Source organism: Orcinus orca, chromosome 20, assembly GCF_937001465.1.
Source record: "Orcinus orca chromosome 20, mOrcOrc1.1, whole genome shotgun sequence".
In the NCBI taxonomy this organism is placed as follows: domain Eukaryota; kingdom Metazoa; phylum Chordata; class Mammalia; order Artiodactyla; family Delphinidae; genus Orcinus; species Orcinus orca.
This window is the reverse complement of record NC_064578.1, coordinates 47,148,712-47,175,980: the sequence shown is the minus strand read 5'-3', so window position 1 is coordinate 47,175,980 and position 27,269 is coordinate 47,148,712. Positions and strand designations below refer to the sequence as shown.

The 27,269-nt window shown below is 55.4% G+C and overlaps 4 protein-coding genes across 14 annotated transcripts; 1 reads left to right on the top strand and 3 right to left on the bottom strand.

Moving 5' to 3' along the window:
- Positions 1–329: 329 nt before the first annotated feature.
- LOC125962775 (cytochrome P450 2G1-like) lies at positions 330–3,282 on the top strand. Of its 5 annotated transcripts, XM_049703946.1 has the most exons (4): positions 331–1,290; positions 1,705–1,864; positions 2,068–2,144; positions 2,572–3,282. In XM_049703946.1, exons 1-3 carry the CDS (start codon positions 1,149–1,151, stop codon positions 2,111–2,113), a joined length of 348 nt encoding a protein of 115 aa, XP_049559903.1. In that variant the 5' UTR covers positions 331–1,148; the 3' UTR covers positions 2,114–2,144; positions 2,572–3,282. The 5 variants fall into 5 exon arrangements, 1 of the variants encoding a protein (XP_049559903.1); XR_007474500.1 differs by having other exon boundaries at positions 330–565; positions 1,128–2,144; XR_007474501.1 differs by having other exon boundaries at positions 331–565; positions 1,705–2,144.
- A 422-nt stretch (positions 3,283–3,704) lies between these two features.
- On the bottom strand, positions 3,705–11,878 carry EGLN2 (egl-9 family hypoxia inducible factor 2). 5 transcript variants are annotated; one of them, XM_004271260.4, is made up of 6 exons: positions 11,724–11,877; positions 9,628–10,691; positions 5,428–5,547; positions 4,850–4,986; positions 4,599–4,666; positions 3,705–4,339 (listed from the first exon to the last, which is right to left on the bottom strand). In XM_004271260.4, the coding sequence occupies exons 2-6, from the start codon at positions 10,453–10,455 to the stop codon at positions 4,284–4,286; spliced, it is 1,209 nt and encodes a 402-aa protein (XP_004271308.1). In that variant the 5' UTR covers positions 10,456–10,691; positions 11,724–11,877; the 3' UTR covers positions 3,705–4,283. The 5 variants fall into 5 exon arrangements, with proteins under 5 accessions (XP_004271308.1, XP_012389005.1, XP_033286814.1 ...); XM_033430923.2 differs by having other exon boundaries at positions 4,135–4,401; positions 11,724–11,878; XM_012533551.3 differs by lacking the exon at positions 4,599–4,666.
- A 1,390-nt stretch (positions 11,879–13,268) lies between these two features.
- On the bottom strand, positions 13,269–22,571 carry RAB4B (RAB4B, member RAS oncogene family). Of its 3 annotated transcripts, XM_004271261.2 has the most exons (8): positions 22,322–22,571; positions 21,111–21,191; positions 20,717–20,831; positions 18,866–18,928; positions 18,629–18,783; positions 16,891–16,986; positions 16,672–16,802; positions 13,269–13,656 (listed from the first exon to the last, which is right to left on the bottom strand). In XM_004271261.2, exons 1-7 carry the CDS (start codon positions 22,335–22,337, stop codon positions 16,687–16,689), a joined length of 642 nt encoding a protein of 213 aa, XP_004271309.1. In that variant the 5' UTR covers positions 22,338–22,571; the 3' UTR covers positions 13,269–13,656; positions 16,672–16,686. The 3 variants fall into 3 exon arrangements, with proteins under 3 accessions (XP_004271309.1, XP_033286822.1, XP_033286823.1); XM_033430931.2 differs by lacking the exon at positions 18,866–18,928 and having other exon boundaries at positions 22,322–22,483; XM_033430932.1 differs by lacking the exons at positions 21,111–21,191; positions 22,322–22,571 and having other exon boundaries at positions 18,629–18,990.
- A 643-nt stretch (positions 22,572–23,214) lies between these two features.
- MIA (MIA SH3 domain containing) lies at positions 23,215–27,150 on the bottom strand. Its single transcript, XM_033430933.2, has 4 exons — positions 24,424–27,150; positions 24,204–24,337; positions 23,623–23,733; positions 23,215–23,307 (listed from the first exon to the last, which is right to left on the bottom strand). Exons 1-4 carry the CDS (start codon positions 24,545–24,547, stop codon positions 23,284–23,286), a joined length of 393 nt encoding a protein of 130 aa, XP_033286824.1. The 5' UTR covers positions 24,548–27,150; the 3' UTR covers positions 23,215–23,283.
- Positions 27,151–27,269: the final 119 nt, after the last annotated feature.

Sequence of the window (27,269 nt, the reverse complement as noted above, 5' to 3'; positions counted from 1 at the left end):
TCAGAAGTACAAGGTACAGCGTTCAGTGGTCATGGGCCCAGAGGTGTCCAGGGGATTAGGAAGGTACAGCGTTCAGTGGTCATGGGCCCAGAGGTGGCCAGGGGATTAGGAAGGCACAGCTACAGGCCAAGTGAGACGGACCCACAGGTGCTGGGGGTTCAAGAGGATGCACCTGTTGACCAGGTATGCTGACATGAAAATGCTAGTGCATGAAGGCTACCAAATAGGACAGGCTGAGGCAGGCACACACACACACACAAAAGGCCAGGAGGAGCCAAGGCCAGCAGTGATAGGGCTGGGGGCGGGGTGCAGACTTTGGGTTGGGGAATTACAGAATGAGCATCCCAAAGGCGGCCACCCCTCCCTCCCACTTTCAGTCTCCATCCCTGCTCCACCCGAGACCCCAAGGGAATCAAAGAGGCGAAGAGGTGCAGGCAGCCAGGCGGGGTTGGGATGCACCCGGCGCTCAGACGCAGGCGGCCCTACCCCTGGGCCCGTACCGCTCCCGCTTCAGCGGAACTTGCTGCAGCTCGAGTCTGGACACCTGGACCGTGCACTCACGGAGGTAGCCCCGACAGTGGGTGGGCTAACAGGATTCTGGATTCCTGGAGGTGGGGCTGGGGGCTAGAACTCCTGGTTCTCTGAATGAAGACAGAGCTGAGGGCTCGGACCCCGAGTCCTGACAGAGGGTGAGGGGCCTGGAGTCCTGCCTTCTGGGAAAGGAGACTGGGGGTGGGAAGTTAGATCTGGAGGGAAAAGGGGCAGTGGCCCTGAGCTCCTGGTTCAGGGCGGAGTCTCGCTGCCACCCCCCCCCCCACCCCAACCCCCCCCCCCCCCGACTCCCGGGTCCCAAGGGAGGGGGAGCCTGGGGCGGGTAGTCTGGTCCCAGGGGACGGGGAGCAGAGAGGTCTGTTCTGGCTCAAGGCTGGGGAGGTGCTGAGGGCCCAGATACCTAGTTCTGAGGGTGCAGGGGGCTGGGGACCTGGACTTCTAGATTTTGAGGGAAGGCGGTGGGGCTGGACTCCTGGGTCTGAAGGAGAAGGGAGCTGGGGTCCGGGCTCTGGGGTCTCGATGGCGGAGGGGTCAGGAGCCCTGACCGGGGCCCGCTGAGCACCGGCTCCGTGTAGCTCCCTGGACGCTGGGGTCCGATGTTCACCGTGTGGCTGGGCCCACGCCCTGCAGTGGTGCCGTGCAGCTACGCAGCGCAGCGGGACGCATTAGTGCTGCAAGCGGATGCCTTCTCCGGCCGTGGGGCCAGGGCAGCCTTCGAACGCTTCACACGCGGAAACGGTGAGGCCTGGGCGGCGGAAGTGCGGACCGGGAACGTCCAGTTTGCGATACGGAGCGAGACCGGGGGAAATGGAGCGGGGCCTAATAGAGTCAAGGGTTCTGAAGAGAGGTTGGGGAGGAGCCACAGTGTAGGGGTCGAATGGCGGTGGGGGAGGCTGGATCCTTGTGCAGCCAGTAGAAGAGAAGAGCCTAAGAGTCAAGGCCGAAGAGAGCCAGCACGTGGATGAGGAATCGGGACCAGCAGAGGTGCGGCCAATGTGCGGATAGGGCCGAGAAGGCTGGGGTAGCAACCAAAAGACCAGGAAATGAAGCAGAGCGAAGAGTTGCGAGGAAGTCGACTCCACTACGGGATGCTTCTGGGATGGGGCGTGGCTAACTCCCCGGCCCGTCCCCTTCTTTGTTCCACTCCCCCAGGCATCGTGGCTTCTAACGGGCAGCGCTGGCGGACGCTGCGCAATTTTGCACTTGGAACACTTAAGGAGTTCGGCTTGGGTACGCGGACCATCGAGGACCGTGTCCTGGAAGAGGCGCCTTGTCTGCTTGGCGAATTTCAGGACAGCGTTGGTACGGCCCGGTCGGAAAAGGATAGGGACCTGTTGTGGGTGTGCCCTAGGGAAGGCGTTTGGGTGGAATGAAGCCAGTAAACCCAAGAGCTGGGTGGGGGCCGAGACACAGCGTATGACCTTGTCATGTTCCCACTCCCAGGAGCTCCGTTCGACCCCCGGCGGCTACTAGATAATGCTGTATCTAACGTTATGTGTTCCGTGGTCTTTGGAGGCTACGAGGACCCAGAGTTCCTGAGGCTCCTGGACCTCTTCAGTGACTTCTGCATCATGAGTTCCAGATAGGGTGAGGTGAGAGGGTCGGCCCCCATCCCTCCCTCGTGTGCCCAGTCTATGCCAAATTCCGAGTACATGGACCTACCTACATTGGATCATTAGAATGGGGCGGTCTTAGAATCTTGGAATGGAAGAGTTTTAGAACCTACAACATCAAAGTCCTGGTCCAGTCTCCCCATAGGGAAACGAATGGTCTTGTTCAAGGTCCTATTGATTTCCTGTCCCCCCAGATGTACATTTTCCCCTCCCTGCTAAAATGGCTCCCAGGCCCACACCACGGAATCTTCTGAAACTTAGCAGACCTTAGAGTTTTCACCTCTCAGCAAACCCAGCAGCAACCAGCAGCCCGGGGAACCCCGCAATTTCGATTGCTTCCTGATCAAACGGATAAGGTACAGGGCCCTGCTGCCCACCAGCAGATGCCTGGCTCCTCTACCCACAGAAGGACCCGGAGAGCCCTTTCCAGAAGACATTGGTGATGACGACGCATAACCACTTCCTTGGCAGTACCGAGACCACAAGCACCACCCTGCGCTACAGACTCCTCATTCTGCTCAAATACCCAGAGGTGGTAGGCTTCTGAGCTGGACAGCTAGGGATGAGGCGGCTAGGGTTGTGGGTTGGCTGGAGGCTGGGGTAGTTCACATCTCTGCCGGCCCCAGCCAAAGCGCAGGCGGAGTTGGATCCCGTAGTAGGTTGAATGTGCGCCCCAAGCCTGGAGGACTAAGAACGCCTGCCCTACACCGACACCACGCTGCAGGAGATCCAAAGCATCTTCAGCGTGCTGCCGCTGGAGCTGCCGCGTGCCCTCACCTGTGAGGCCCACCTGCGCAGTCACTTCCTGCCCAAGGTGGCCACCAAGACTGGGGATCCTGCGCAGGGGCTGGGGAGGGCCTGTTAACAGAGATCAGCAGGCCTAAGCGTCCAGAGCACTGACTCTGGGAGCAAGAAAGTAGGCGGCCTTCCTTGCCGCTGACTTCGAAATGGGGTCTTGGATGGATGTGTGGAATAGTCACTTGCATATTTTTCAAGTAACCCTTGCACATCTCCCCAGGGCACCTTCATGATTCCTCTCCTTGTGTCTGCACACCAGGATCTCACCCAATTTAAGGACCCAGACTGTTTCAATCCCACCAACTTCCTGAATGACAAGGGTGAGTTCCAGAGCAACAACTCCTTCATGCCCTTTGCCCCAGGTCTGGGCTGGGCAGAGAGGGGACCAACCTGGACGTGCCGTGGGGTGCATGGGTTTCTCATTCCACACCCCCACGTCCCCAGGAAAGCAATGTGCCTGGGTGCAGGCCTGGCCCTATCCGAGGTCTTCCTCACCTCCATTCTACAGCAGTTCTGCCTGCTCCCTGTGGGGAGCCCCGCCAACATCGACCTCACCCCACAGTGCACTGGCCTGGGCAACGAGCCCCCAGCCTTCCAACTCTGTCTGGTGCCCCGCTGAAGTCAGGTTCAGCCACCCTCTGCTCACTGGCTCTCAGACCTCCTTACCCTCTTTGGTCAATAAAGGCCCTGAATTGCAGACGGAGGGGTCTTCTTACCAACAGGGAGTGAGTCAGTCAGATGTGTGCAGCTCTGAGGTAAACTTTTATTTCTTGGCTGACAGGACTTGCAGGCCCATGCTCCTCCCAGCACCTTTCATCCTGCCCAGCAGCGGCAGCCTAGTCCAAAAGGTGCCGTGGCCAAAGGGGCTGGGGAGTCACTTCCCATTCCAGGCTGGAGGAGTGGGGGGCTTGGGGATACTCCCCCACAAACCTTTGCCAGCAAGAGGCCATGACTCACCCCAACCCCAAATCCTGCATTCTGGTGGGAGGTGGCAACGCCTCCTTCCAGCTCTCCAAACCTGAGAGGGACATGCATGACCAGACAGGGCAGGACACAGGCCCCCAGCTCCAGTAATGGCAGTCCCCAACACCGGCCTCTGCCCAGGTCACAGCCCCAGCCCCCAGCCCAGGGCAGCAGAGGTCTCTCCTCCTCCTTGGTCCTCAGCGATGGATGGAGCCCTCCACACCAGGCAAAACAGAGGCAAAGTCAGAAGCAGCGGCAGTGGCGGGGCAGGAGCAGGCACCGTGACTGGCGGCACCGGGCCCAGGGCTCTCCCGAAGTCAGGCAAGCTGTCTGTCCGTGCAGCTCTGGGGCTAGCCACTAGGTGGGCGTAGTCGGCTGTGATACAGGTACTTGGACACCCTTCTGTCCTGATGCTGGGGGTGAAGGGGGACAGGAGACTGAGTCATCAGGGACGGAACTAAGAGACCAAGGAAACCTGGGAAGAAGGGGAGATGACCAGAAGAGATGGGGCTCATGCTGGGGATACCAGGAGAGTGAACTGTCTAGGGATGGTAGGCAAAGATGGGGAAAAATGAGTGACAGGATCCAGTGAGGCTGATGAGGCGGCTTGAGGCCCAGGGAGGTACACGGAAGAGGAAGGACCTGAGGGAGGGGACACTGGGAGGCCGGTACCTAGCTGATACTTGTCTTTGGCTGCTGCTCGCTCCTTGGCATCAAAATACCAGACAGTGATGGCGTACCTGGAGACCAGAGCAGCCCCAGAGGGTGGTTAGAGATCACTTTTCCTCAATTCCAGCCACTATATCCACCCCGAGCCGCCCCCTCTTGGCACTCCATCACTTCCTAGTCACTTCAGGGGTCTGACAAGACTTTGCTGGCACAGGGGGAGCACCTGGGCACATTCCCGGAAGTGTGGACCATACCTGGTGGCATAGGCTGGTTTCACCTCATGGGGGTTCCGCCGATCAGACCAGAAAATGAGCAGCCGGTCAAAGAGTGGCTCAATGTTGGCTACCACGGGACGGCCCTCAGGGAATATCTGCAGCAGGCCGCCATGCACCTGAAGGCAGGCCAGAGGATGAGGCAGGCTGGGAGTCCTGCCTAGAGCCCCTGCCTTGCACTGCCGGCCCCCAGGAGCCCACCAGGGGGCATAACAAGTTCACACATCACTCCCTCCCACCACTCAGGCTCTCAAAATGAATGACAACCCAGAGTCTGCATCACCATGGAGATGGGCAGGAAGCTACTTAAGAAGACAGGAAATGGGGCGGGGGAAGTGCTGGTTAGGCGGCGGGCTGGGCAGACAGCACCATTCCCCAAAGAGGGGGAACTGCCGCCACACAGTCAGCTGAAGAGGAGGTCCCATTTCCCAGAAAGACCCATTGGGCACATTCCACCGCCCCCCTCCCGTGGGTTGGGAAGAGGAAGGGGACAATGCTAGAAGCTGAGCTGGGAGAGGAAAATGCAATGGACGCACGCCACCCCACCCCCAACATCCTACCTTGACATCCCAGTTCTGATTCAGGTAATAGATGCAGGTGATGCAGCGCCCATCGCCATGGGGATTGTCAACGTGTCTCACGTACCCCAGCCCGTTACCTGGGTAACATGCCACCATGGCCTGGCAGAGACGGATGGAGAGCGTTTACTGAGGCTAAGTGGCAGGGACGTTAGATAAGCAGCCTTCACCTCCTCTTTCCCACCCCTCTCAGCCCCTCATCTTTCCTCAGGTGTCCTGGGCTCCAAGGGTTCCAGCACCCAGACTTTCTCCTTTTCTCCTTTTTCAGCCAAGCCTCCATCCACAAGAAACCTCAGCCCCTGGGCCTCAACAGCCCAACACACACACCCACCTCACGCCCCTACCCCCCGCGTCTGGTGCCAACATGCAGCTCAGTGAGCAACTGAGGGCTTGGTTTTTTAAAGATAACCTGACCCCACGTCAGACATTTCACTAGGATAAAAGCAATTTAAACATTTCCTGGTGTGCAGGGATGTGGCCTCACAGCCCCACACCAGGAGTTCTCTCCTTGAGCTGTAGAGAGTCCCAGGAATGACCTGGGACACTGATACCGAGGCCCACCTCAGAGGTTCTGATGTACTTGGTCTCAGGTGGAGCCTGGAATTTTTAAAGGTTCCCCAGGTAATCCTAATGTGCAGCAATGTTGAGAACCACTAACCTTACTATAAAGAATACCCGCTAAATAATCTGTCTCCTACACAACTGAACAGGTACCAAAACCTAGAATGTGACCAGAACCTGAGATCTAATCCCAACTCCAAGGAAAACCTGCCAAGTAGCCTTCGACAGTCTCATCACCTGAATGGGCCTCAAAACGCCCCATCTGTAAAATGGGGCTAATGAAAACCTTCGGTTTACAGCAGTAGCATGAACCCCTCCGAGAACATGACTTTGGAGGCTCCTGACCCCCACAGATCTGAGTCAGACCTTGTTCCAGGTCTCGGCTTCTGTGTGCACAGGTCTAGCCCCAGGGTTCTCGCCTCCTCTCCTGGATAGCCGCCACTGCCCTAGGCAGCCCCGGCCATTCTGAGTCCTGGGCCTAGCCACTCCGGGCCTGTTTCTCATCAGGTACCCAGCAAAGTGATGGATGTGATGTGAGGAAAAGGGCCCAGGTGTTCCTGCAGACCTATCTCCTGGGTTCAAGTCTCAGTGCTGCCACATAAGCTGTGATGTCTGGCAGATGACGGAACTTCCCCATCTCCAGTTCCTCATCCACGAAATGGAGCTAACAACTACTTTTTTGGAGATTTTGCCAATTTTGCTCGAGGGTGGGGTGGGGAAAGGGGTCCAGTGCTGCAACCTCTTCCCGCACAGCAGCCAGAAGCCCTCTACTCCAGCTCACCACTGCTCAAACCCCTCAAGTTCCTCGCTGCATCCCAAGAGAACACAAACTCCTGACCACAGCCTCCAAGGCCACTAGCCTCATACACTATCTCCAGCCTCGAAATCCTCCTCACTCTTCTCTGACCAGGCCAAGCTCATCCTCAAGGCCTCTGCACCTGCCTGAACGCTCTTCCACTCGTCTCCCTTGTTATTCAGGTCTCAGGGCCAGGAGCACCTCGAGTCCTCTAGCTGAAGGCACCTGGGCTGATTTCCCATTCCATCCCTCTCAGTGCAAAATCAGCACAGGTACCTGTTTACCTAGTACTGGCCGCCAGGGCCAGGCCTGTCTCCCTAGTGCCAAGGAGGGAGCTGCTAATTAAAAGCGCTCCTCTGGGTCTCAGGGCCTCCATTCCATCCTTCCCGTGCACCCTCACAGGGTCTCCCACCATGCAGGCAGGGACACACTCTGTAGTCTGTCAGGGAATGGGACTCCTGTGTGTGTGAAGGTAGGCACAGGAACAGGCCCTTTAAGGCCCCCCTCCCCCCACATATACTCACCTGGGAGTGGGGCTGGGGGTGGCATCCTCCGGCCCCCGAGAAGCATCTACTTCCTGCCCCCACAAGGGAAGGGACAACAACCAGAGTAACACGGAAACTTGCTCCTCACACTTCCATCTCCAGGAAGGGGCAGCTAGGACCACTGTGCATGCACACCCCACCCCCAATCAGAACCCCAGGTCTCAGCCGACAGCAGCAGGCCCCACCTCCAAACTGCTCCTAAAGGGGCCTCCCGGGGTCACCTATGGTAGCCCTTGATGCCAATGGGAGCCAGTTCCCTCCCACCTGCAGGCCCGCTGAGCAGAGGATCTAGGGAGACGAGGAAGGCAAGAGCACAGGAGCGGCACTCGGGACCAGCCCAAACCACACTGGTGATCTGAGGCCCCCCCGCTACCGGGACCACCCCACACTGTCTTACTCCAGAGCTTGGGGAGGGAGCCCAGATGTTGCCCTCTGAAGGCGAGGAAGCCTGCAGTTGCTGCCTCACGGGGTCAGGGAGGGTCTGAGAGGAACTCCAGTGGCTGGGTTGGCTCTTCCCCTCCCTTCTTAGTCCAGCCAGGCTTGTTCTTACCTCCCAAGGCTAAAAAGTCTCAACACCCACCCCACCACCCCTCCAGGGCCTGCTCCCAACCACATCCAAGGCACCAAAGGAAAAGAGATCTGCGCCCTCTCCCCTCCCCTCCTGAAATGGCCACAGCCTAGCTGGGGAGTTAACCTGGTTTTCCTATCCTGTGGATGAGCAGAGGCTCAGAGAAGCATCCTGCCCTTGGCCACTCAACTCTTGTGGTCTCCCCACCAACCTCCCTCCTGTGAGCATGGGTGACCCTGGGGAGATGGGGCTCAACACCTTGTGGCTAGGGAGATTCCCACTGATCTCTCCTGCCACTGGGAGGGGCCGCCTCTGGCCCTCCAGCTACCGAAGTAACAGGAGGGAGAGGGAAGCAGGACAAGTTCCAGCTGGGGCGGGGAAGCCAGTGGCTTCGGCCCGGGGGAGCCCTAGTCCCCGAGCCAGCTCCAGCCTGAGACGGAAGCTGCAGAGACAGAACCCAAGACAGGATCTGAGGGAGGAGGGAGAGGACATCAGGAGCACAGCCTCATGCCTGCAGGGCAAAACACAGTCTGTGCCATCAGCCAGGTATCACTGGTGCTGTGCAGTGGGCACTCCCTACCGGGCCTTGTCCTAACACCACCAAACCCTGGACTCAAGGCCAGGATCCTCACACCCCTCCATGAGGAGAATTAACATGTCAGCAGGCCAAAAGGCCCTACGGACTACTGTCTTGTGCAGGCTCCTAACCCCAGGTTCCTGAATGGGCAGCGGCAGGCCCAGAAGGCCCTGATCACTGACCATAAACTCCAATCAAATGAGCATTTTTTTAAGACAGGGTCTGTGGTTTCTGGCAGATTCTCAAACAGGCCCAGGTTCCAAAAAAAAAGATAACTGCTACTCTAAAACAAGAGAAAGAGACCAAGAAAAGATACAACGGCAGAGGATCAAGGAAACAGACCAGAGCCAGACAAGGATAAAGTGATGGAGAGACAGAACAGACAGGATGGAGGACAGGGTCTAAGATGGGGAGGGATGGGAAAGATGGGGACATAACCTCCACCTGGGCCGGCACACAGACACCCCCAGAAAGCCGTCCACGATGCAAATGCCACAGTATGGCATGCAGTGCACAATGCAGCCCAGCACCAAGCACAGTGGGCAGTGCCTCCTCCCTCAGCCCGGCATTGGCCTCACCACTGCCCCCCTCCCCGTTCCACCTTCTGGTTCTCCTACCCGGGAGACAGAACAGACAGACCAAAGACAGGCAATGGACAGGATACACTAGACATACCCAAGTACATGAAAAAATAAGGGAACAGGGAAGAACAAAGACAGGGGCGGGCAGACAGACAGGTACAGACGGCAGAGGCAGAAACCCGTGCCTGTCTACACTGAACATTCTTGGTCTAGGATCCAGGAACAGACATCAGGTGGCTGTGAACCCCACCATGGCCCATGCACAGATGTGGGACTACGACTGTCGGCACCTCTCCTCAGGTTCTTCAAGAGGATCCCTGGCAAGGTCAAGAACCATGGTGACTACGGGCCAAACCCATGGTTTACAGGTACACAAACTAAGGCCACAGGGAGTGAGAGCCCGAAGTGAGCTCCAACAGTCCCTGCGCCAGAGCTGCCTGAACTCTTTTGTGACCCCAGAAGCCTATCTCCAAACCCACTGGTGCTCAGAACACTAGGCATCCAACAAGTGCTGGGCAGCCCCCCACCCCACCACCCGGTCCCTGCAGCCTCACCTTGGTGCGCCCATTGATGACGTAGCTGCCCAGCCTCCCAGCACAGTGGCGGATTACAGCATCCACGTGGGCCATGAGGGCACCGATGCTTCGGCAGCCTGGCTCATGGCCTTCCACCCAGGCAATCTGGTCCCCACGGATGCTGCGTGGCGGGATAGCCCGCTGGCTCACTAGCTGCCCATCACGCAGGCGCCCGCCCCGCTTCAGGGCCTCCACCTCTGCCAGCACTCGGCCACCCAGCGCCGCCCCCAGGAAGCTGTCCTTGACGCAGATGCCATAGTACCGCATGCAGGGCACAATATAGTCCAGGGCCAGGCGCTCAGGTGCAGCGGGCAGCACCTCCTCCCTCAGCCCGGCGCTGGCCTCACCACTGCCACTGCTGCAGCCCTCCCCCTCTGTCTCTGCCTCCTGGTTCTCCTGCCTGGCCCAGGGCCGCTTGCTGGGGGCGGGGGCATCCCCACCATCCTCTGCCCATTTCCGTTTGGGGGCCTCGGGCCGGGCGCCCTGGGCTGCCAGTCGCTGGCACCCCTTGGTGACCAGTGCCGCAGCACCCTCACTCTGCAGCGGCCGCAGCTCGCCGCCATCCTGCCCACCGAAGCCCTCCCGCAGGGGGCTGGCTGTGGTGGAAGTAGCTGTAGCTCTGGGGGTCCCACTCCCCGCCGAGGCCTCACCAGGCCCTCCTGGACGGTGGTAGGAGGACAGCAGGGGACAGGGCAGGTAACTCTCCACCCCCATCCTGGCCCTGCTAGGCTCCAAGGGCTCTGACACCGAACCCGGCAACTGAGGGAGAGCCTGACTCAGGGGCTGCGGCTGGCACGGGCTGTCCATGGCAGCAGTGTCTTCATCCCCCGGGCATGGAGGGCACGGCCCAGGCCCATGGTGCCACCCTCCTCCACCTCCTCCTCCTCCACTTGATGCAGCCGGGGGCCGGGGCGGCTGGGCCTGGCGTGGGGCAGGATGAGGCAGGGCAGATGGCAGGGGCTTTTCTCGTGCCCTGGGGGTGCTTGCTGGTCCCCAAGTCCTCTGCTGTCCCTAGGGGCTTGGGAAGGGACCTGTCACGGTGGCTGGAGAAACAGAGAGAGAGAGAGAGAGACAGAGAGAGAAAAAGGAATGTGAGAAGAGCTACAGGGAAGAGGGCTGGGCGAGGGTGGGGAGTGGCAGGGGCAACAGATAGTTAGACTTAGCTATAAAGACCCCAAAACCTGAGGCCACGTGGGGAAAAAGACTCTGGGACTTGGGTGGAATCACTAAGAGACAAGGGGCAATAAGGGGGCAGCTGGAGGGGTGAGACTGGGTAGCTGATCCACAGGCAGAGGACTGCAGTGGGAGCTGTGGGCGAGAGACACCCCCAGACAGACACAGACCCACAGACAGAAAAGAAGGGACTTTAAGTAGAAAAGGATGGCGGTGTGGGAAGTAGGAGAGTTAGAAACAAACAGACTGGGGGTGGGGGCGAGAGGGGGGGATCTGCCTGGAAGACACAGAGGGAATGTGGGGATCTACAGACCGTGGAAACTGGGGGATCCAGAGACAGAAACACACACCGGAGAAGAGCAGGGAGGGTGGGCCTGAGACAGCCGGGCAGAACCCAGCCCAACAGGAGGAAGCCCGTTAGGGGCTGACACACACCCAGACGGAAGGGAGGTCCTGAGACAGACAGACGGAAGGGACCCGTGGGAGCAGGGTCCACAGCGACAGAGGGAAGGGTGGAGGAGGGCTCATGCACTCGGGGAAAGGACGAAGGAAAAAGCTCCCCCCTCCCAAGTCCCTTCGGTGCGGGTCCTGGGGCCCCTCGGGGCACAGCAGGAGACGAAGACAAGGCCTAAGGGCCGCTGGAACCCCTTGTCCCCACCCCTCCCCTCCCCCTCCGCCCGCTCCCTGCTCCCCCCCCCCCAACCCCCCCAACGGCCGGCGCTTAACATGCCCGGCGCGCGTTCCCTCCCCCACGCCCCACCCCCACCCTCCCCTCCCCAGGGTCGCCAGGCTTCGCCACAGAGTGCTGGGCCCGCGCCCCCGCACCCCGCCCGGCTCGCGCCGGCGCCCGGCCTCAAGCGCCTTCTCCGCCCCGCTCCATGCCCTCCCCGCGGTCTCCTCACCGAGGTTTTTCCTCCGGCCCCGGCGCCGCCGTTTGTGCCAGCCGCCCTGCGCCGCACAGCGCGCCATACCCCGCCCCCACCACCCGCGACGCTCCGCCCCCGCCTCGCCCGGTGGGCACGTGACCGCATCCGGGCGTAGGAGACCGGGCTTGCGCAGGCGCGAGCCGCGCGGGGCGGCGCGAGGAAATTCAGAACACCCTCTCCCTCGAGAAAGGGGAAACGGATCAGTCACCGACACAAGGTTTTTATGCACTCTCCGCTCCGCCCCTTCTGCGCGAGAGGAGGAACGCAGTTAGGAAGGGCTGGATCCGGTGGGGGAGTTTCGGCACATATTATGCCAAGCGAGTGGGAGGGGCATGCAAATAATCCTATTTACATAGACAGGACCGCCCCCTTGGAGCCGAGAACGCGGCGGAACGATGAGTAGCAGGGTAGGGGAGGCATACAGATCATCGGTATTATTTACATGGACAGCTCCGCCTTCTCACAGCCCAAGAATAGGAATATTGAGAAACGTCTGAGCAATTAGTTGGGAAATGTATGTAAATTTGCACGACAGTAAGTAATTTACATAAGGACTTTTTATAACGGAGGAAAAGAAGAGCGGAACGTCCTTGAGAGAAGGGAAGAAGAACAAGAAGGGACGTGCAAACATTCTGACTCGCTCCACCCTGCCCCATCGGGACAACTGTGTGGCACCCGAATAAAACAACCTAGGAAAGCTACTCAGAGAAGACATTTGCATGACAGCCTCGAGTCTCTGGACGACCTGACCTGGGAGGACTATGCAGATGAGGTCATTTAAATGCCCCACCCCCTCCGCCAGCACCCAGGCTGAGCAGGGACTCAGGCCTCCCGTGAGGGTGGTTTAAGGCCAAACTGGGGTTGGGAGAGCAGTTGGGAGTGTCCTCAGTGGGCTGCACCTGTCCCTGGCAGAGCATGTGCTGGTGTCAGAGGTTCACCTGGACACAGGAGGCAACACACTGATCTCAAATATGCACAGGAGTCCCGGTGACACAAAAGCCCACACAGTCTTCAGGGGCACACACAGGGTTCATGGTCACACACAAGTGTATCAAAGGAGTCAAATTCACAGCAAAACACACACAGACCTCAGGGGCACACAAACACAGTTACACACCAAATAGACACTGCCTCAGACTTTCAGGCATCAGACATGCATAGCTATCACCCACTGGGCCCAGACCCAGGGCTCAACTACAGGCCTGAATTCTCATTCCCTAGCTTTGGTGTCCCAAGCAACGCCAGTCTTACAGACACAATCACCAAGGACACAGAGTAGTCATAAGCAACAGTGTCACACACACAAGCAGCACACATTCCTACGGATCCCATCACACCCATTGCAAACACAGGGACATTAGTGTTACGTTACGTATGTGGGCAAACTCCCTCTACAACATACATCTGAGCCATGGAGTCATGGTGGACCCCCGTACCATGTCCAACCCAAAAACATGGCCCCCAAACACCGTCAGTGACCTCTTCCCCCCCCCCACCACCCCAAAATGACAGAGGCTATGACACAGGTGTAAACAATGCTTTATGGGGGTGGGGTGGGGACGGGACAGGCCTCCAGGTAAGGTAATAAATAACACGTACTCGCAGTGGCAGGGCCAGGGGAGCTGAGGCCAAATGGCCCTGGTCTCGGGCTTTGGAAACTCTTTGAGTATAGTTAGGGGTTCAGGGGGAAGAGGGGTTAGCCAAGACAGAGGAAGCAGCAGCAGGTACGGATTCCCCCTTCCCCCATGGCTCAGTCTTGCCCCTCAGCCAGGCCCCACCAGGCCAGGGAAGGGGGACAGGTGGCGGGGCAGCTTCTCTGGGGCCAGGTCAAGGTAAGGGGCTCAGTCTCCCAGGGCCTGGGTCTGGGCCCCAGCCAGAAGGACAGGGCTGGTCCTGGAGAACGGGTGAGCTGAAAGAAAAGTGTGCTGTGAACTGGAGGGATCTTGGGTCTGTCGGCTGGTGTCTCTGTCTCATTTCTGGGTATCTTCCTGCCCGCCTAACTGTGCCTGTCTGTCCATACTTTTCTCTTTCTCCCAAAGTTTCTACATTGTCTGACTTTCTGTTTCTTGTCTGCAGGTACTGTGGGGCTCTAGAGCTGAGGGCACGTGCATCTCCCTGCTTACTTGCCTCAGAGAGCTGTCTCCTTGAGTCTGTAGAGGGGCATCTCAGTGTCTACATTCTGTGTCCCCACCTTTGCACCTCTGTGTTCCTCTATGTTCCTGGATCATCCAGGCTCTAGGTCTCATTCCCGTGTTTTCCAAACCGAGGAGACACATCACTTCCTGTTTTGTAGTTATCTGCAGATAGCATTACCTGGGAGCTTCTAGAAATCCCCAGATCACTTCAGAATCTCTGGGGTAAGACCTGGGCATCAGTATCTTTTAAAGCTCTCCAGGTGACTCCAATGTGTACAACTGCATTAGTGGGTTGGGAAATCAGTTTGGTGGGCCTTGAGCAATTGTTGTAACAGAATAAAATAGAAAATACCATAAAAATTAAAATGTTAGCATATTAAAAAAAAAAAAGAAAAGAAAGAAAATTTCAGAGTGCTTCAAATGTTGGTCCATAGAGACAGAAAGCAGATGGGTGGGGGCCAGACTCTGTGGAGGATGGAGAATGAATGCTTAAAGGGTATGGGGTTTCCTTTTAAGGGTGATGAAAATGCTTTGAAACTCGACAGAGGTGGTGGTTGCATAACCTTGCGAATGTACTAAATGCCACTGAATTGTACGCTTTAAAATGGCTAAATTTGTTGTGTGAATTTCACCTCAATTTTAAGAGAAAGAATATTAATACAAGAACGTGTTTTAGTTTTATACGTGTGTGACTGTATTAGATCAACAAATAAAGTATATTTCCTCCTGCAGAGTGCAGTCAACAGAGTTTGAAAATGCAGTCTTACTACATTTGATTCACTGAGGAACACCCTGAAACAGACTCAAAACTAAGCTCTGAGGCGAAGAGTACACACCCATCTGATTCTACATAGCCCAGAGTCTTTAAAATGGATACGAAGAAGAAAAATAATAAACAGGCCTCGTTTATCAAGTCTTAGTTTACTGACTGTCAGGCCCTGTTCTAAGCATTTTAGTTTACTGACTGTCAAGCCCTGTTCTAAGCACTTTACATGAATTAACTTAATCTTCTCCACACTCACATTGAGGTGGGTACTATCATTAGCCCCATTTACAGATGAGGAAACCAAGGCCCAGAGAGGTTAAATAATTTGCCCAGAGCTCTGAAGTGACAGAGTTGGAGTATACATGCAGGCAGCCCAGCTCTGGAGTCTGTGATCTATCACCTTCTCAGATGGGTTGGACAAACACCATACAGATAACAATGATCAGCTCTGTCAGTTGAACGCTTTGCAAAGGAGGGGCAGTTGTGAGTCTGCCCATCTAGAGGGAGTGACCCCACTTGGGAAGCCTATGAAGGTTCCCTGCAGGAAGAGGCCTTTTAGTAGAGACCTGCTGATGAATGGGAGTTGGTGCCAGAAGGGAGCACAGGCACAGCACATGCAAAGGCCTGGAAGGAAAAGAGCCCTGCCCAAAGAGCTCATCCTTGACTCCTCTCTCACATTCCATACCCATTCATCAGGAAATTATGTTGGGTCTGCTCTCTAAGTACATATATCCAAAGTCTAAACACTTTGCTCCACAGCCATCCTGGAGCCGCCAGTGGCTGTGGGGTGGAGGGTTGGGTGGGCATGAAGCACAGAGACAAGAATTGTCAAGACATACACACCCGCGAGAGGTGGGGCTAGGACCAAATCCTGTAGGAACTTTCAAGCCTGTCAAGGACTTTGGACCAAGCACAGGGGAACAAGCATGGCTTCCTGGAGGAGGGGGAGAGGTTACCCGAAAAGAGAGGGAAGGAATCAGATTTGTGCTTTAGGAAGACCCAGTGACTACATGAGGAGGGGACAAGCCTGGAGACAGATCAGGGAGGGTACAAATCTATTCACTTCGCAACCCCTCCTCCGCCCCCACTTTGATCCTGTCCACCATCGTCTCTCACCTTGACTTTGGAGTGGCCTACTCACTGGTCTCCAGGCAACCACCCCTGCCCCCTTCAGTCTGTCCTCTATATGCAGCCAGAGGGGCCCTGTGAACACCTGAATCAGATCTTGTCCCTTCTCTGCTCGGAGCCCTCCTATAGCTCTCATCCCACCCAGCGTATAGCCAGAGTCCTTCCTGTGGCTCACAAGGCCCTAATTCATTGCTTCCTCCCACCCCAACCTCATCTCCAGCTCACCTATTCCCCGGCACGCACGTGCGCGCACGCACGCACACATACTCCACTCCAGCCACACTGGCCTCCTTGGACTTCCTCACCCAGGGGAGGAGGCAGGGCCCTACCTCAGGGCTTTGTACTGGCTGTTCTCTCTGCTTAGAACACTCTTCCCCCAGGTCCCCACATGACCCCTCCCTCAGCTCCTTCAGGTCTTTGCTCAAATGTCACCTTCTCAGTGAGGCCTCCGCTCATCATCCTATTTAACACCCCACTCCTCCGCCGCCCCTCCCTCCTAGATTCTTCTCCATAGCTCTTATCGCCCTACCTACTATACAATTTGCTTGTGTATCTTGTTTATTGCCCATCTCCTCCACGAAGGCAGGGATTTTTGTCTGTTTTCCCCACTGTTATAGCCCCAGTGCTGGGAACAGGGCCTGGCGCTGAGGAGGCACTCAACAAACATTTGATGAATTATGAATGGGAGGGTCAGAGATGCAGGGCAGAGAGCTGGCGGTGGGATGGGAAGGACGGGTGGTTTCCCAGGGCCGGGAAGATGGCCCCTTTAACTCAAGTGTTCTTGTGTCTTTCTTCCTCACTCTGTTTGTCCTCTCTCCTTTTCTGTGTCTGTCTCTGCTCCGTACTCCCCTTTGTCAGGAGGCCAGCCCTGCAGCCCGAGTCCCCAGTATCCCACCTGGCTCTGCAGGTCTCAGCAGCCGCAGGGCTGAGGGGCCACGGCCTGGGCACTCCGAGGCTGCCGCAGCTGGCGAAGGGAGGCGTCACCATATTGAATGCCGGAGCCCATCCTCTCGGGGTCAAGCTCACCTGGGGGGAGCAGAGAGGTGAGGACTGGTCCCTTGGAGTCCTCTGGGCCCTGCCTTCCACTCCCACTCCGGGCAGTTGGGGGCCTCACCTGAGTCGATCTTGTTCAGAATGGTGCGGGCACACTTCAGGAAAGCCTCCTCCACGTTCTCACCCGTGAGAGCACTAGTTTCCAGGAACATTAGCTCTGGGGGGGCAGACACTCGGAAGGTCAGGGTCTCAGTCAGTCCCCATCCTCCACTCCGACTCTGACCTGCTGCCTCTCGTTCTGTTCCTCAAACGTTCCACCTTTGCCTTCAATCTGGGCCTCCGTACATGCTGTTCCTCTGCCATGAATGCCCCCTTCCCCAGGTACCCACCGAGCTCTTCCTTTAGAGCTCAGCTCACATCTCCTCCTCCAGGAAGTCCTCCTGACCTCCCAGGATGAGTCAGCTTCCTCCTCTGGGCTCCCACAGACCCCTGTGCCTCCCCACTCCCAGCCCTGACCTCTTCGGGCTGTCACTATCTGGAAATGGTCCTCCCCCTGCCCCCCGGACTGTGAGGCCAGGACAGCTGGCTCCAGGGCTCTCTTCATCACTGTGTCCCCAGCACCATCTAGCACAGGCCCATCACAGACCACCCACCAGTCATGTGACAGCCATCTCACAGTAAGTAAGAGCCAGGATTCAAATCCACATCTTTCTGATGGCAAATCCTCTAAACCTGCAGGTTACAAACTGAAGGAACATGGACAGACCCTAGGCCGGCAGATTTTGGCCAACATGATGTTTTCAAATGAGTTCAGACCTGCTTACCTTTTGTTGCTGTTATACTCTCTAGTTTGTTGTATTTTCAGATCCCACATAGAAGTGACACCACACAGTGTGTGCCCTCCTCTGCCTGACTTCCTTCACCTAGCGTGAGGCCCTCCGCGTCCATCCATGTTGCTGCAAAGGGCATTATTTCATTCTTTTTTACGGCTGACTAGGATTCCATTGTGTGTGTATATATATATTATATAATATATATATTATATAATATATATATATATAATATATATACCACATCTTGTTTATCCATTCCTCTGTTGATGGACACTTAGGTTGCTTCCATGTCTTGGCAATTGTAACTAATGCTGCTATGAACATTGGGGTACGTGTACCTTTTCGAATTAGTGTTTTCGTTTTTTTCAGATCTATACTCAGGATTGGGATTGCTGGGTCACATGGTAGTTCAATTTTAGTTTTTTGAGAAACCTCCATACTGTTCTCCATAGTGGCTGCACCAACTTACATTCCCACCAACAGTGTAGGAGGGTTCCCTTTTCTCCACATCCTTGCCAACATTTGTTATTTGTAGTCTTTTTGATGATAGTATCCTTGCATACCTTTCGATGCGGCTGTCAGTCTCGTCTACTCCCCTAATGCCAGTGCCTGCTAACCTGGGATCTACCCTGTGCCCTCTCCTTTGCTCACAAAATGTACCTGTCCCCTAGGGCCATCAGAGTTTGCAGTCTCCACCTTATACCAATACCCTGTGCTGCCTCCCCACAGTGGTCAAAACCTTCTTAGCAGCCACCGTGAGTCAAGCACCCATCCATCCAGGCAGTGCTGAGAAGTCCCCATGGACCACATCCCTTACCCGTCATGCACTATGTGAAGCAGAAACGCCGTGATCCCAGCTTTCCAGATGAGGAGACTGAGGACCAGCGTGGTCACACAGCTCGCAATGTGGCCACACCCAGATTTGAACCCAGACCTCTAAATCTCCACATCCCCCTGCTGGGCAGAGCTACAGAGAGCCAGCAGGCCCATGGGCCCCACTGTATAGCCCCCCCGCCCAGCCCTCACCATTCTCCTGGGCAAAGCGGGAGGCCTCCAGGAAAGTGACCTCACGCTCCAGGTCCAGGTCCTTCTTGTTGCCACAGAGAATGACCACGATATTGGGGCTGGCCAGCGTGCGGGCATCCGTCAGCCAGGCGGCCAGCGAGTTGTAGGTCTCCCGGCTGTGGAGAAGGGAACCAGGAGGGAGGCGGACGTGGGTGGGGGGCAGCCCAGGCCCCACCCCGCCCCACTCCGTGCACCCACCTGGTGATGTCATACACCAGCAGGGCTCCAGCCGCCCCTCGGTAGTAACTCCGTGTCACCGACCTGTGGGGCCAGGGGGACCCAGTCACCCCCGAGGCTGGGGTGTGCCCCAGGACTGCCCCCCTCTGCGGAGAGAGACTGGTGGTTCGGAGGCCCCCCTTCACTGCTGGCCCATCCCCCTAAACCTGGCCATGGTCTACAGTTTCTCCCACTTGCGGTCTCTCTGTTTCCCTCAATCTCTATCGCACTTAGCTGCCAGCCTCCGCCTCAGTCTCCCTACCTTTTTTTCATTTCTTAAAACTTTTTCTGTTTCCCTGGTGGCACAGTGGTTTAGAGTCCGCCTGCCGATGCAGGGGACACAGGTTCGTGCCCCGGTCTGGGAAGATCCCACATGCTGCGGAGCGGCTGGGCCCGTGAGCCGTGGCCGCTTAGCCTGTGCGTCCGGAGCCTGTGCTCCGCAAGGGGAGAGGCCACAACAGTGAGAGCCCCGTGTACCACAAAAAAAAAACAACAACTTTTTGGCCGTGCCATTTGGCCTGTGGGATCTTAGTTCCCTGACCAGGGATTGAACCTGGGGCCCCGGCAGTGAAAGCACTGAGTCCTAACTACTGGACGGCCAGGGAATTCCCTCTTCCTACCTTTGACTCTCTCTGTGTCCCTGTCTTTCTGCATCTCTTCATTGGTCTGTGCCTTTCTGTCTCTTGTGTGCATGTGTATCTTTAATTCTCTATTTCTCTCCATCTCTGTTGCTCTGGCTCTGTCATCGTCACCCTTTCCCATTCATTCATTCATTCAACATTTTCTGTCATCCCCCTTTCACCCAGTCCTAGCCAAGCACTACACAACTACAACCGCTTGGCCCTCTCCCGCTCTGGTTGGGGGAGGCCCCCTTCCCAGAGTGGCCGACTGTCTGCTTCTCCCTGGAACAGGCTGGGTCCCTCTGGAACTCATGCAATCATGCTGCAAGCATTTATGGAGCACTTACTGCCAGCCCCGTGCATGTCGTACACCTATCTCCCCTCCACCCTCTCAGTCTCTACCTCTGTGCACCTCAAGCAGAGAACTCACACACAAATATTAACTCAGCAGCTACTCAGTGCTGCCCAGGAACCACGCTTCCCCATGGACTGGATTCCCTTGCTTCTCTCTCCCTGCTGTCTGTTTCTCAGACTCAGGGTTTCCATGTGTCTGTCACCTTTTCTGCAGAGATGTCCTAAGGACATACTGTGTGCTGAGTCCTACACATTTCCCTCTCCCCACAAAACATCCATTTCTCCATCTCTCTGGCCACCCCTGTCCCACTCTCCCTGTCTCTCACCTCTGTTTCTCTTTGAGTCTCCTTATCTCCCTTCTCTTTCTCTTCTCTCTCAGTCTGTCTCTCTTTCTCTCTCCCTTCCTGAGTGTTTGTATCTCTCTTTCAAGTTTCCTTTTCTGTTTTAGTCATTATCTGTCATTCTCTACCCCTCGCCCCACCCCAAGCATCTCCTTGTCTCCAGGTCTCGTTTCTCCCTGGGGAAAAGTCTCCGTCCCTCCAGCCACATGGGTCTATCCCACAGAGTCTCGTCTCGCTAGGGTCTGCCGTCCCTCCCTGGCCCTCTCACTCTTCATTATGCTTCCTTCTCAATCTCTTTTTCTCATTGTCTCTGCCGTCCTCTCTCCAAGACGCCTTCTTTCTTTGACTACATGGACCTGCTCATCACAGTCTCTTTCTCTCTCTCCCTCTACCTTGCCTGCCCTCTCAGCGTCTCCTTGCTCCTGTCATTATATTTCCAGGTAGCTCTGCACACCTCTATCCCTCCTCTCTCCTCCCCTCTCCCCTACCTTCTCTCCATGGGGGCCCAGCCCACCTACCGAAACCGCTCCTGGCCGGCTGTGTCCCAAATCTGTAGCTTCACGGTCTTCCCACCCACGTTGACCACCCGAGATCCAAACTCCACGCCGATTGTGTGGTTGGAGTCCTGTTTGACTGGGAGTGGGAGGGGGAGAAGAGGCAGTGTGGGGGCTCAGAGGATTCCCTGTCCTCCAAGGCCTCCTCAGCCGGTACAAACCCATTCTCATTGCTGGGGTGACTGAGGCTCAAGGAGGACCTAGCAAAGAGCGTATACCAAGGTAAGGACCAGGCAGCCAGCTCTGGAGTTGTACCTCTGGCCAGCCCTGCCCCTGCCCACCCCGGCAGCTGCCTACTTGCCCACACCATGGCCATGCCCACAGTTTAGTGCTCCCAGGACCACTGTCAGAAACTCACACTTATTCTCAATGAACTGATGAAGGAGACATGATTTGCCCGTTCCTGCACTGCCAATCACCAGGAATTTGAAGAGGAAGTCTGAGCAGATGGAGCCAAATTCAAGGAAACCCATGCAGAGAGAAAGATAGACATGAAAAGATGGAATCCAAAGAACATCACAATTATGGGGAGAGAACAGACACAGACAGATACAGAACAGTGGGTAACAACGGTAATGGATAATTCTTATATAGTGCTTACCACATATCAGGCACAGTTCTAAAGGTCTTTACTTACATCAACAACTCAACCCTCAGGAAAACTCTGTGAGGGAGATATACTAATAATTATCCCCATTTTCCAGATGAGGAAACTGAGGCCAGAAAGGTTAACTGACTTGTCCAAGATCCTACTGCCAGGTAGAGCTGGGATTCACCATTTCATCAAGGACTACAATCTTGCCCTTGACCCCCACAACTCAGCTCCTACCACTTTCTGATTCATTCACTCCACTCCAGCCTCTGGCCTTTAGTCTACTCCCTGAAGATGACAAGCTGGTTCCTACCTCAGGGTCTTTGCATAGTTCCCTCTGCTTTTCTCTGTTTGTTGAATGAATGCAGCTCCCTCTGACCCCTAAATCAGTGCTCCTTTTACCGCACCCTGTTCTCCTACTTCCTATCTATCCATCCATCCAGATTTTCCAATTCTCAGTCCCTCCATCCCTCCCTCAGCCCAAGGCCCTACCCCTATTCTCAAGCTTAAACCCCACCCCTTGCCATTAGCCCCACCGCCTAAAGGACAACTCACCCCCAACCGCATTCCAGACCTCTCCCTGAGTAATCCCAGGGCCCAGAGCATCCCTTCAGCGTCCCCCCAGCCCATCAAGGTTGATCCCTGCCATTCACGCCATCAGCCCCGCCCCATCCACTCAGGCTCCGCCCAGACACATTAAGGCTCACCCTTTCCCTCAAGACCTAACCATGATCCATCAGGACTGTTTCCCTCAAATCCCGCCCCAGATCTATTTCGCCCAGACACCAGACCCTCAGGCTCCGCCCAAACTGATTAAGCTCAGCCTCAGACCCACTAAGCCCCTCCCAGCATCAACTAGGCCCTGCCCCATAATAGCTGACCCCGCCCCCTGATATATAAAGCCCCGCCCCATACCCACAGGCCGCATCCTTTCTGGGCCCAGACCCCAGACCCCAGCTTCCGCCCACCACCCTCACCGTAGGTCTCAGCCATGACTCGGTCGCGGCCGCTTAGGGCCGCAATATGGCGACACGGCCGCGCCTGCTCCTCGGCTGGCAGCCGCTCCACTCGGGCTGCAGCCCCGGCTTCTTCCTACTCCCCGGGCCGGCGCCGCCACTTCCGCCTCCACCCCCCCTCCGGCGCGACCCGCTAATGCTGCGGGACACCAGGCCACGCTTTCCAAGACAAGGATTGGCGGACTCTGCAGGCAGGGGGCGGGACAAAAGCGCAGACTGGTGGGGAAAGAGGGGCAGGGCCCAAAGGGCGGGACCAACACGAGCGATTGGCGGTGCCAGAGACGCTTCGCCGAGCAGAGAAACGGATTTGGTCAGGAGTCCGTGGGCAGAGTCGAGATTCCAGATTGGGTAGAAGCGGACTTGGGGGCGGGGATACGAATGCAAAGAAGGGAGCGGGGGTAGGAGCCGATCCAGAGCTGAGGCGTACTGATCTCTAAGGCAAGGAGGATGAAAACTGGGATGGTACGCATGATACGCACAGATTAACCTCCTACCTCCCTTTGCGGATAATCTTCCAAGAAATCCTAGAAAACCTCTGCTCTGTGATTTATGTCTTCCTCATGGTTCAACTGGCTCATTCCCAGTAGTTCAATAGTTCTCTTATTAGTCAAGAGAAGACACTATAATCCCCCAGTTTGGCTGTTTAGTTGTTCCATCTTCTCATCTGTTTGTAATATCTAAGCTTACGAGCCCACCTCTGGTACCCAGCTTGGAGCAAAGAGCTCTTAGTCCGTGAAATTCTGCCTAGCAACCACTGACGTTACCACAGTCAGTGGGTTGATTGGCTAGATTCAGAAGCCTGGGGAAACACTTCCTTTCTAGAGACCCACCACAAAGACCACCGACACCCATAGTTTGCACTTGGCTGATGTATTTGCATAAAGTCAGCGAGAAACAACAGCAGAGACAGCGGTAGACTGAGCTCACTGGCAGTAGAAATCCCATTTCTGAAAAAGAGAAAGGGGAAACAGTGGGGAGAAAACTAGCGGTCACACCACAAAGGATCTAGTGGTTTTAGCAAATGCTGCAGCCACAGGCGCCAGGTTTGGCTGCACAAATGCTATGCAAATTAGCCTAGAGCCCTCTACCCTTTGCACCTCTCAATCGGACTAGGACTTAGAAATCACTCCTCATTTTTCAGATAAGAAAAGGCAGGGGATTTGCTCCAGCGCATACAGCTAGGATGCCAGGGAGCCAAGGGTAGGGGCATCTTTGCCCAAGGGCCCTCCCTCCAAGTTCCTGCCAGCCCCCAAGACACTCACATCTGTCTTCACATCAGTTTTGCCAGGCTTCAGGGTCTGGTCTTCGCGTACAATGCTACTGGGGAAATAGCCCAGGCGAGCAGCTACGTCTCCATAGTAATCTCCCTGAACCTGGGGAATAGGAGTTAAAAGCCGGGGTCTGGGAAGATGGCAAGCTCACTCCTGCTGAAGATCTTTGCACTCTCTTCTCCCTGATCTCGACTTGGCTTGCTCCATCCTTGTCATTCCAATCCCAGCTTAAAGTCACACGCTCGAAGGTCCTCCCTGACCACCCCATGTGAATTAGTCACCCAGTCACTTTATATTAATTCTCAAAGCAGCACATACTTGCTGGTATTTTTGATGTGGTGGCACCTACCTCCTTGTCTCCCTCCATTAGAATAGAAGGGGTCGTTCTTTATTGTACCCACCATAGTAGGTGCCCTAATAATTGCTAAACAAAGTAAAGTAGACCACAATAGCCTCCCCTCCAAAACTATATTTCAGCTCACTCCCTCAGATTTTCCCTTCAGGTGAAAAATCAGGGTGCACGCCCACCCCAGCCACCCTACCCTAGCCTCCTCTGTTCTCCCAAGACTCACGCTGCCTCCCCAGAAGAGCCGCCCTCGGCCCTTCAGCTTGGAGAAGACATACACCACTTGGCCCTGGCGTATGGTCAGGAAACGGCAGTCGGGGGCCACGTAGTCCTGAAGGGCCACGGCCATGGAGATGGGGTCTGGGGAAGGAACAGAAGGGAGTAACAGCACCCTCCCCACAGGCTAGCAATCCAAGCCCCCAACGCCCCCAACCCCCAACTCTTACGGCTGCATTCCTCGTCAGCACACAGCTTCCAGTCAGCCAGCCTGGGCATCGGGTGGCCCCCGACACTAGGACCTGGGAAGGCAGACAGCAAGACAACTCCAAGGAACACCGAGGACCAAGCCATCGTGGACTGTAAGCAAGAGAGTGCCTAAGGGAGGAACGGGGTCTCCAGTTCCCTCCTGCCCTCCCTCTCCAGCAGCACAAGGAAGCCTGTGTTCTGGGTCTTGTCCCCGCCTTAAACCAGTCCCAAATTTCACCCACACCACCTATAGTCTGCTACCCAGCCAGAACCATTTCAAGGACAGGGTGAGGGCTGCCAGCACAAGGAAATACCCAGAGAGGCTCAAGGCAGCCCAGGCCACTCCAAGTAACAGCCACCCCCTCAACAGAGACGGGGTTAAGACAGGCAAGTTGATATTCAATTCCATCTTTTATGAGTTGGCTTGGGGACCTGGGCCCCTCTGCTCTCCCCCGCAGGGACAGAACCAGAGAAGCCAGTATGGAAAAACCACCTTGGAATTTCCTGTGCTGAGGGGCAGCAGAACAAGGCAGCCCTTTGATTGCCAGGAATAGCCCCAGCTCCCAAGTATGGAGTGAATATTATATGTTGGACCTTAAGCTAGGCGATGCCCTACCACGATCACTATTTATCCTCATAAGCCACTTCCTGACTGGGTGACCTGGGCTAAGCTATTCCTCCTCCCAGAGCCTCATCTTTCTCATCTGAAATAGAAATAATAAAAACTAGTAGTTATTTATAGAGCATTCACCATGCATATTTTTATTAACTCAAATGTATACTCTGCACCACCTTTAAGAGGAGTGATCATAACCCCATTTTACGTAGAAATGGAAGCACAGAGCCTTAAAGAACTTGTCCAAGGTTACAGAGTTGGGAAGTGGAGGGGCTAGATCTGGCTCCAGGCCCACACCCATCACTACTGATCTTGGAGCTCAGTCAGTTGCCCAGGGTCAGAATGAGAAAGTGGCAGAGGATTTGAACTCAAGTCTCATTTCTAAAACTGTGCTTCAAACAGAGATCTACATGCCTGAAGACCCATCTCTTTCCTCAGGTATTCTCACCCCTGGTCAGCAAGCAAGTCCGAACTTTAGTTTTAGGGGAAGCAGATGGACACACACAGGCTTGGGGTGGGGAAGAATTCATCAGGGGCAAAGACTGGGCCTAAGCCATCTCCACATACCCAACACCCAGCACCAAGTACCATGAGAGCATCAAACAGCTCTACTCAAATATCACCTACTCAGAGGGGCTCCCCTTGGTCACCTGTTACTGCTCCCCAGCTCCACCGACACGTCACCCCATTATGTCAGTTGTTTCTATCAGAACCCAGCATTTGAAATTAGCTTGTCTATTTCATTTGCCACCGCACAACCTGTGCCAAGAACAGTACTTAGTATGTAATAGGTACTCAGCAAGTTATTTGTTGAATTTATTCAGTGCTTGCTACGTGCCCGGTGGGGTAGCAGTGGTGGGGGGAGAGGGGGGCGGGCGGTGCACCACAGAAAGAGTTCTCTTTGCACAGGAAGAAAATGAAGCTCAGAGTGCAGACATCAACTGCCCATGGAGGAAACAGCCAGGGAGCCCCCCCAGCAGGCGGACAGTAGAAACCAGGATCCACGGTCCACAGACCCCGGGTTCCCACGAGCCATCTGCAATAACACCGCGCCATTTAGTGAAGACGGCAATCACCTTCCCCTTTTCATCTTTCAGATCCTACAAGGTGAAAGTGTGCCTCTGGTGCCACAAACCCTGATGTTCAAATGCTTCAAACACTGATGTTCCTCTTTAACGGAAGGAGTGCAGCAGGAGGAGGCTGGGGCTCAGAGCCTTGACAGGACAAAAATCTCCAGGGAGAATTTAGCACTATGTCTTATTGTATTTATCTTTGTGGTTAATTTTCTACTCTGGCAAGTGATCACACTTTCCCATCTACATGGTGTGAGAAAAGGTTTTAAGCTATATATATACATATATACATATAATATACTTCAGTCGATTTAAAAATTGCCAGGTCAGGTGTATGACAGACTGCGAAGAAAGGTCCCCCATTCAATCTCCCCTTCTTATCCATAGCTTCAGCTGGGTATGTGACCGTCCAGCCAGGAACCACATTTCCCAGCCTCCCCTGCAGTTGGGGCACTGGAGGGAAGATTGGCTCAGCCATCTGCCCGAAGCTCCTGGCTGGCACCTGGCCAGCGGGGGGAGCAGCTGTGTGTGAACTGGCCACGCTCCTGGTACCAGCATCTGATCAGGAGCTTCCCAAGTGTGAAGTTTAGGGACTCCCAACAGCAGCACTGACATCTTCCTGAACTCTAGAGACTGCAGCTCAATCGAGGGCTGCAAACTCGAATTCAAATGTCTCCAACCCAGACTGCCACCACTAACATCCTCCCGACGATTTCATGAATACCCAATTCCCTTCCCTTTCTTCCTGAAGTACCTAGAATGGTTTCTGTGGGACTCTTGCTATGACAGAAGGCATTTTTGTCTAGAAAAAGATGAAGAAAAACCTCTTTCTTAACAATCTATCACGTTAGAAAATTACTGGAATCAACATACAAGTCTATGAAGTGAATGGTGTGCCATTAAAAGTGGCATCCTTGCACAGTACAGAACCTGCCCAACTGTACCTGGCAGCATGGGTTTTAATTTCCTGCCCTGAATGCTGATTGAGGCAAAATAAAAATCTACCAAAGTGGTAAAAGTGACTTTAGTTTGGACAATGTTGCTACACTATTCTGGGTTTTCCCAAGGTTGCAATCCCCAACGTGCTGAGAGGCCCAAACGCTCAGAATAATCTGATGTGCAGGGAAGGGAAACACAC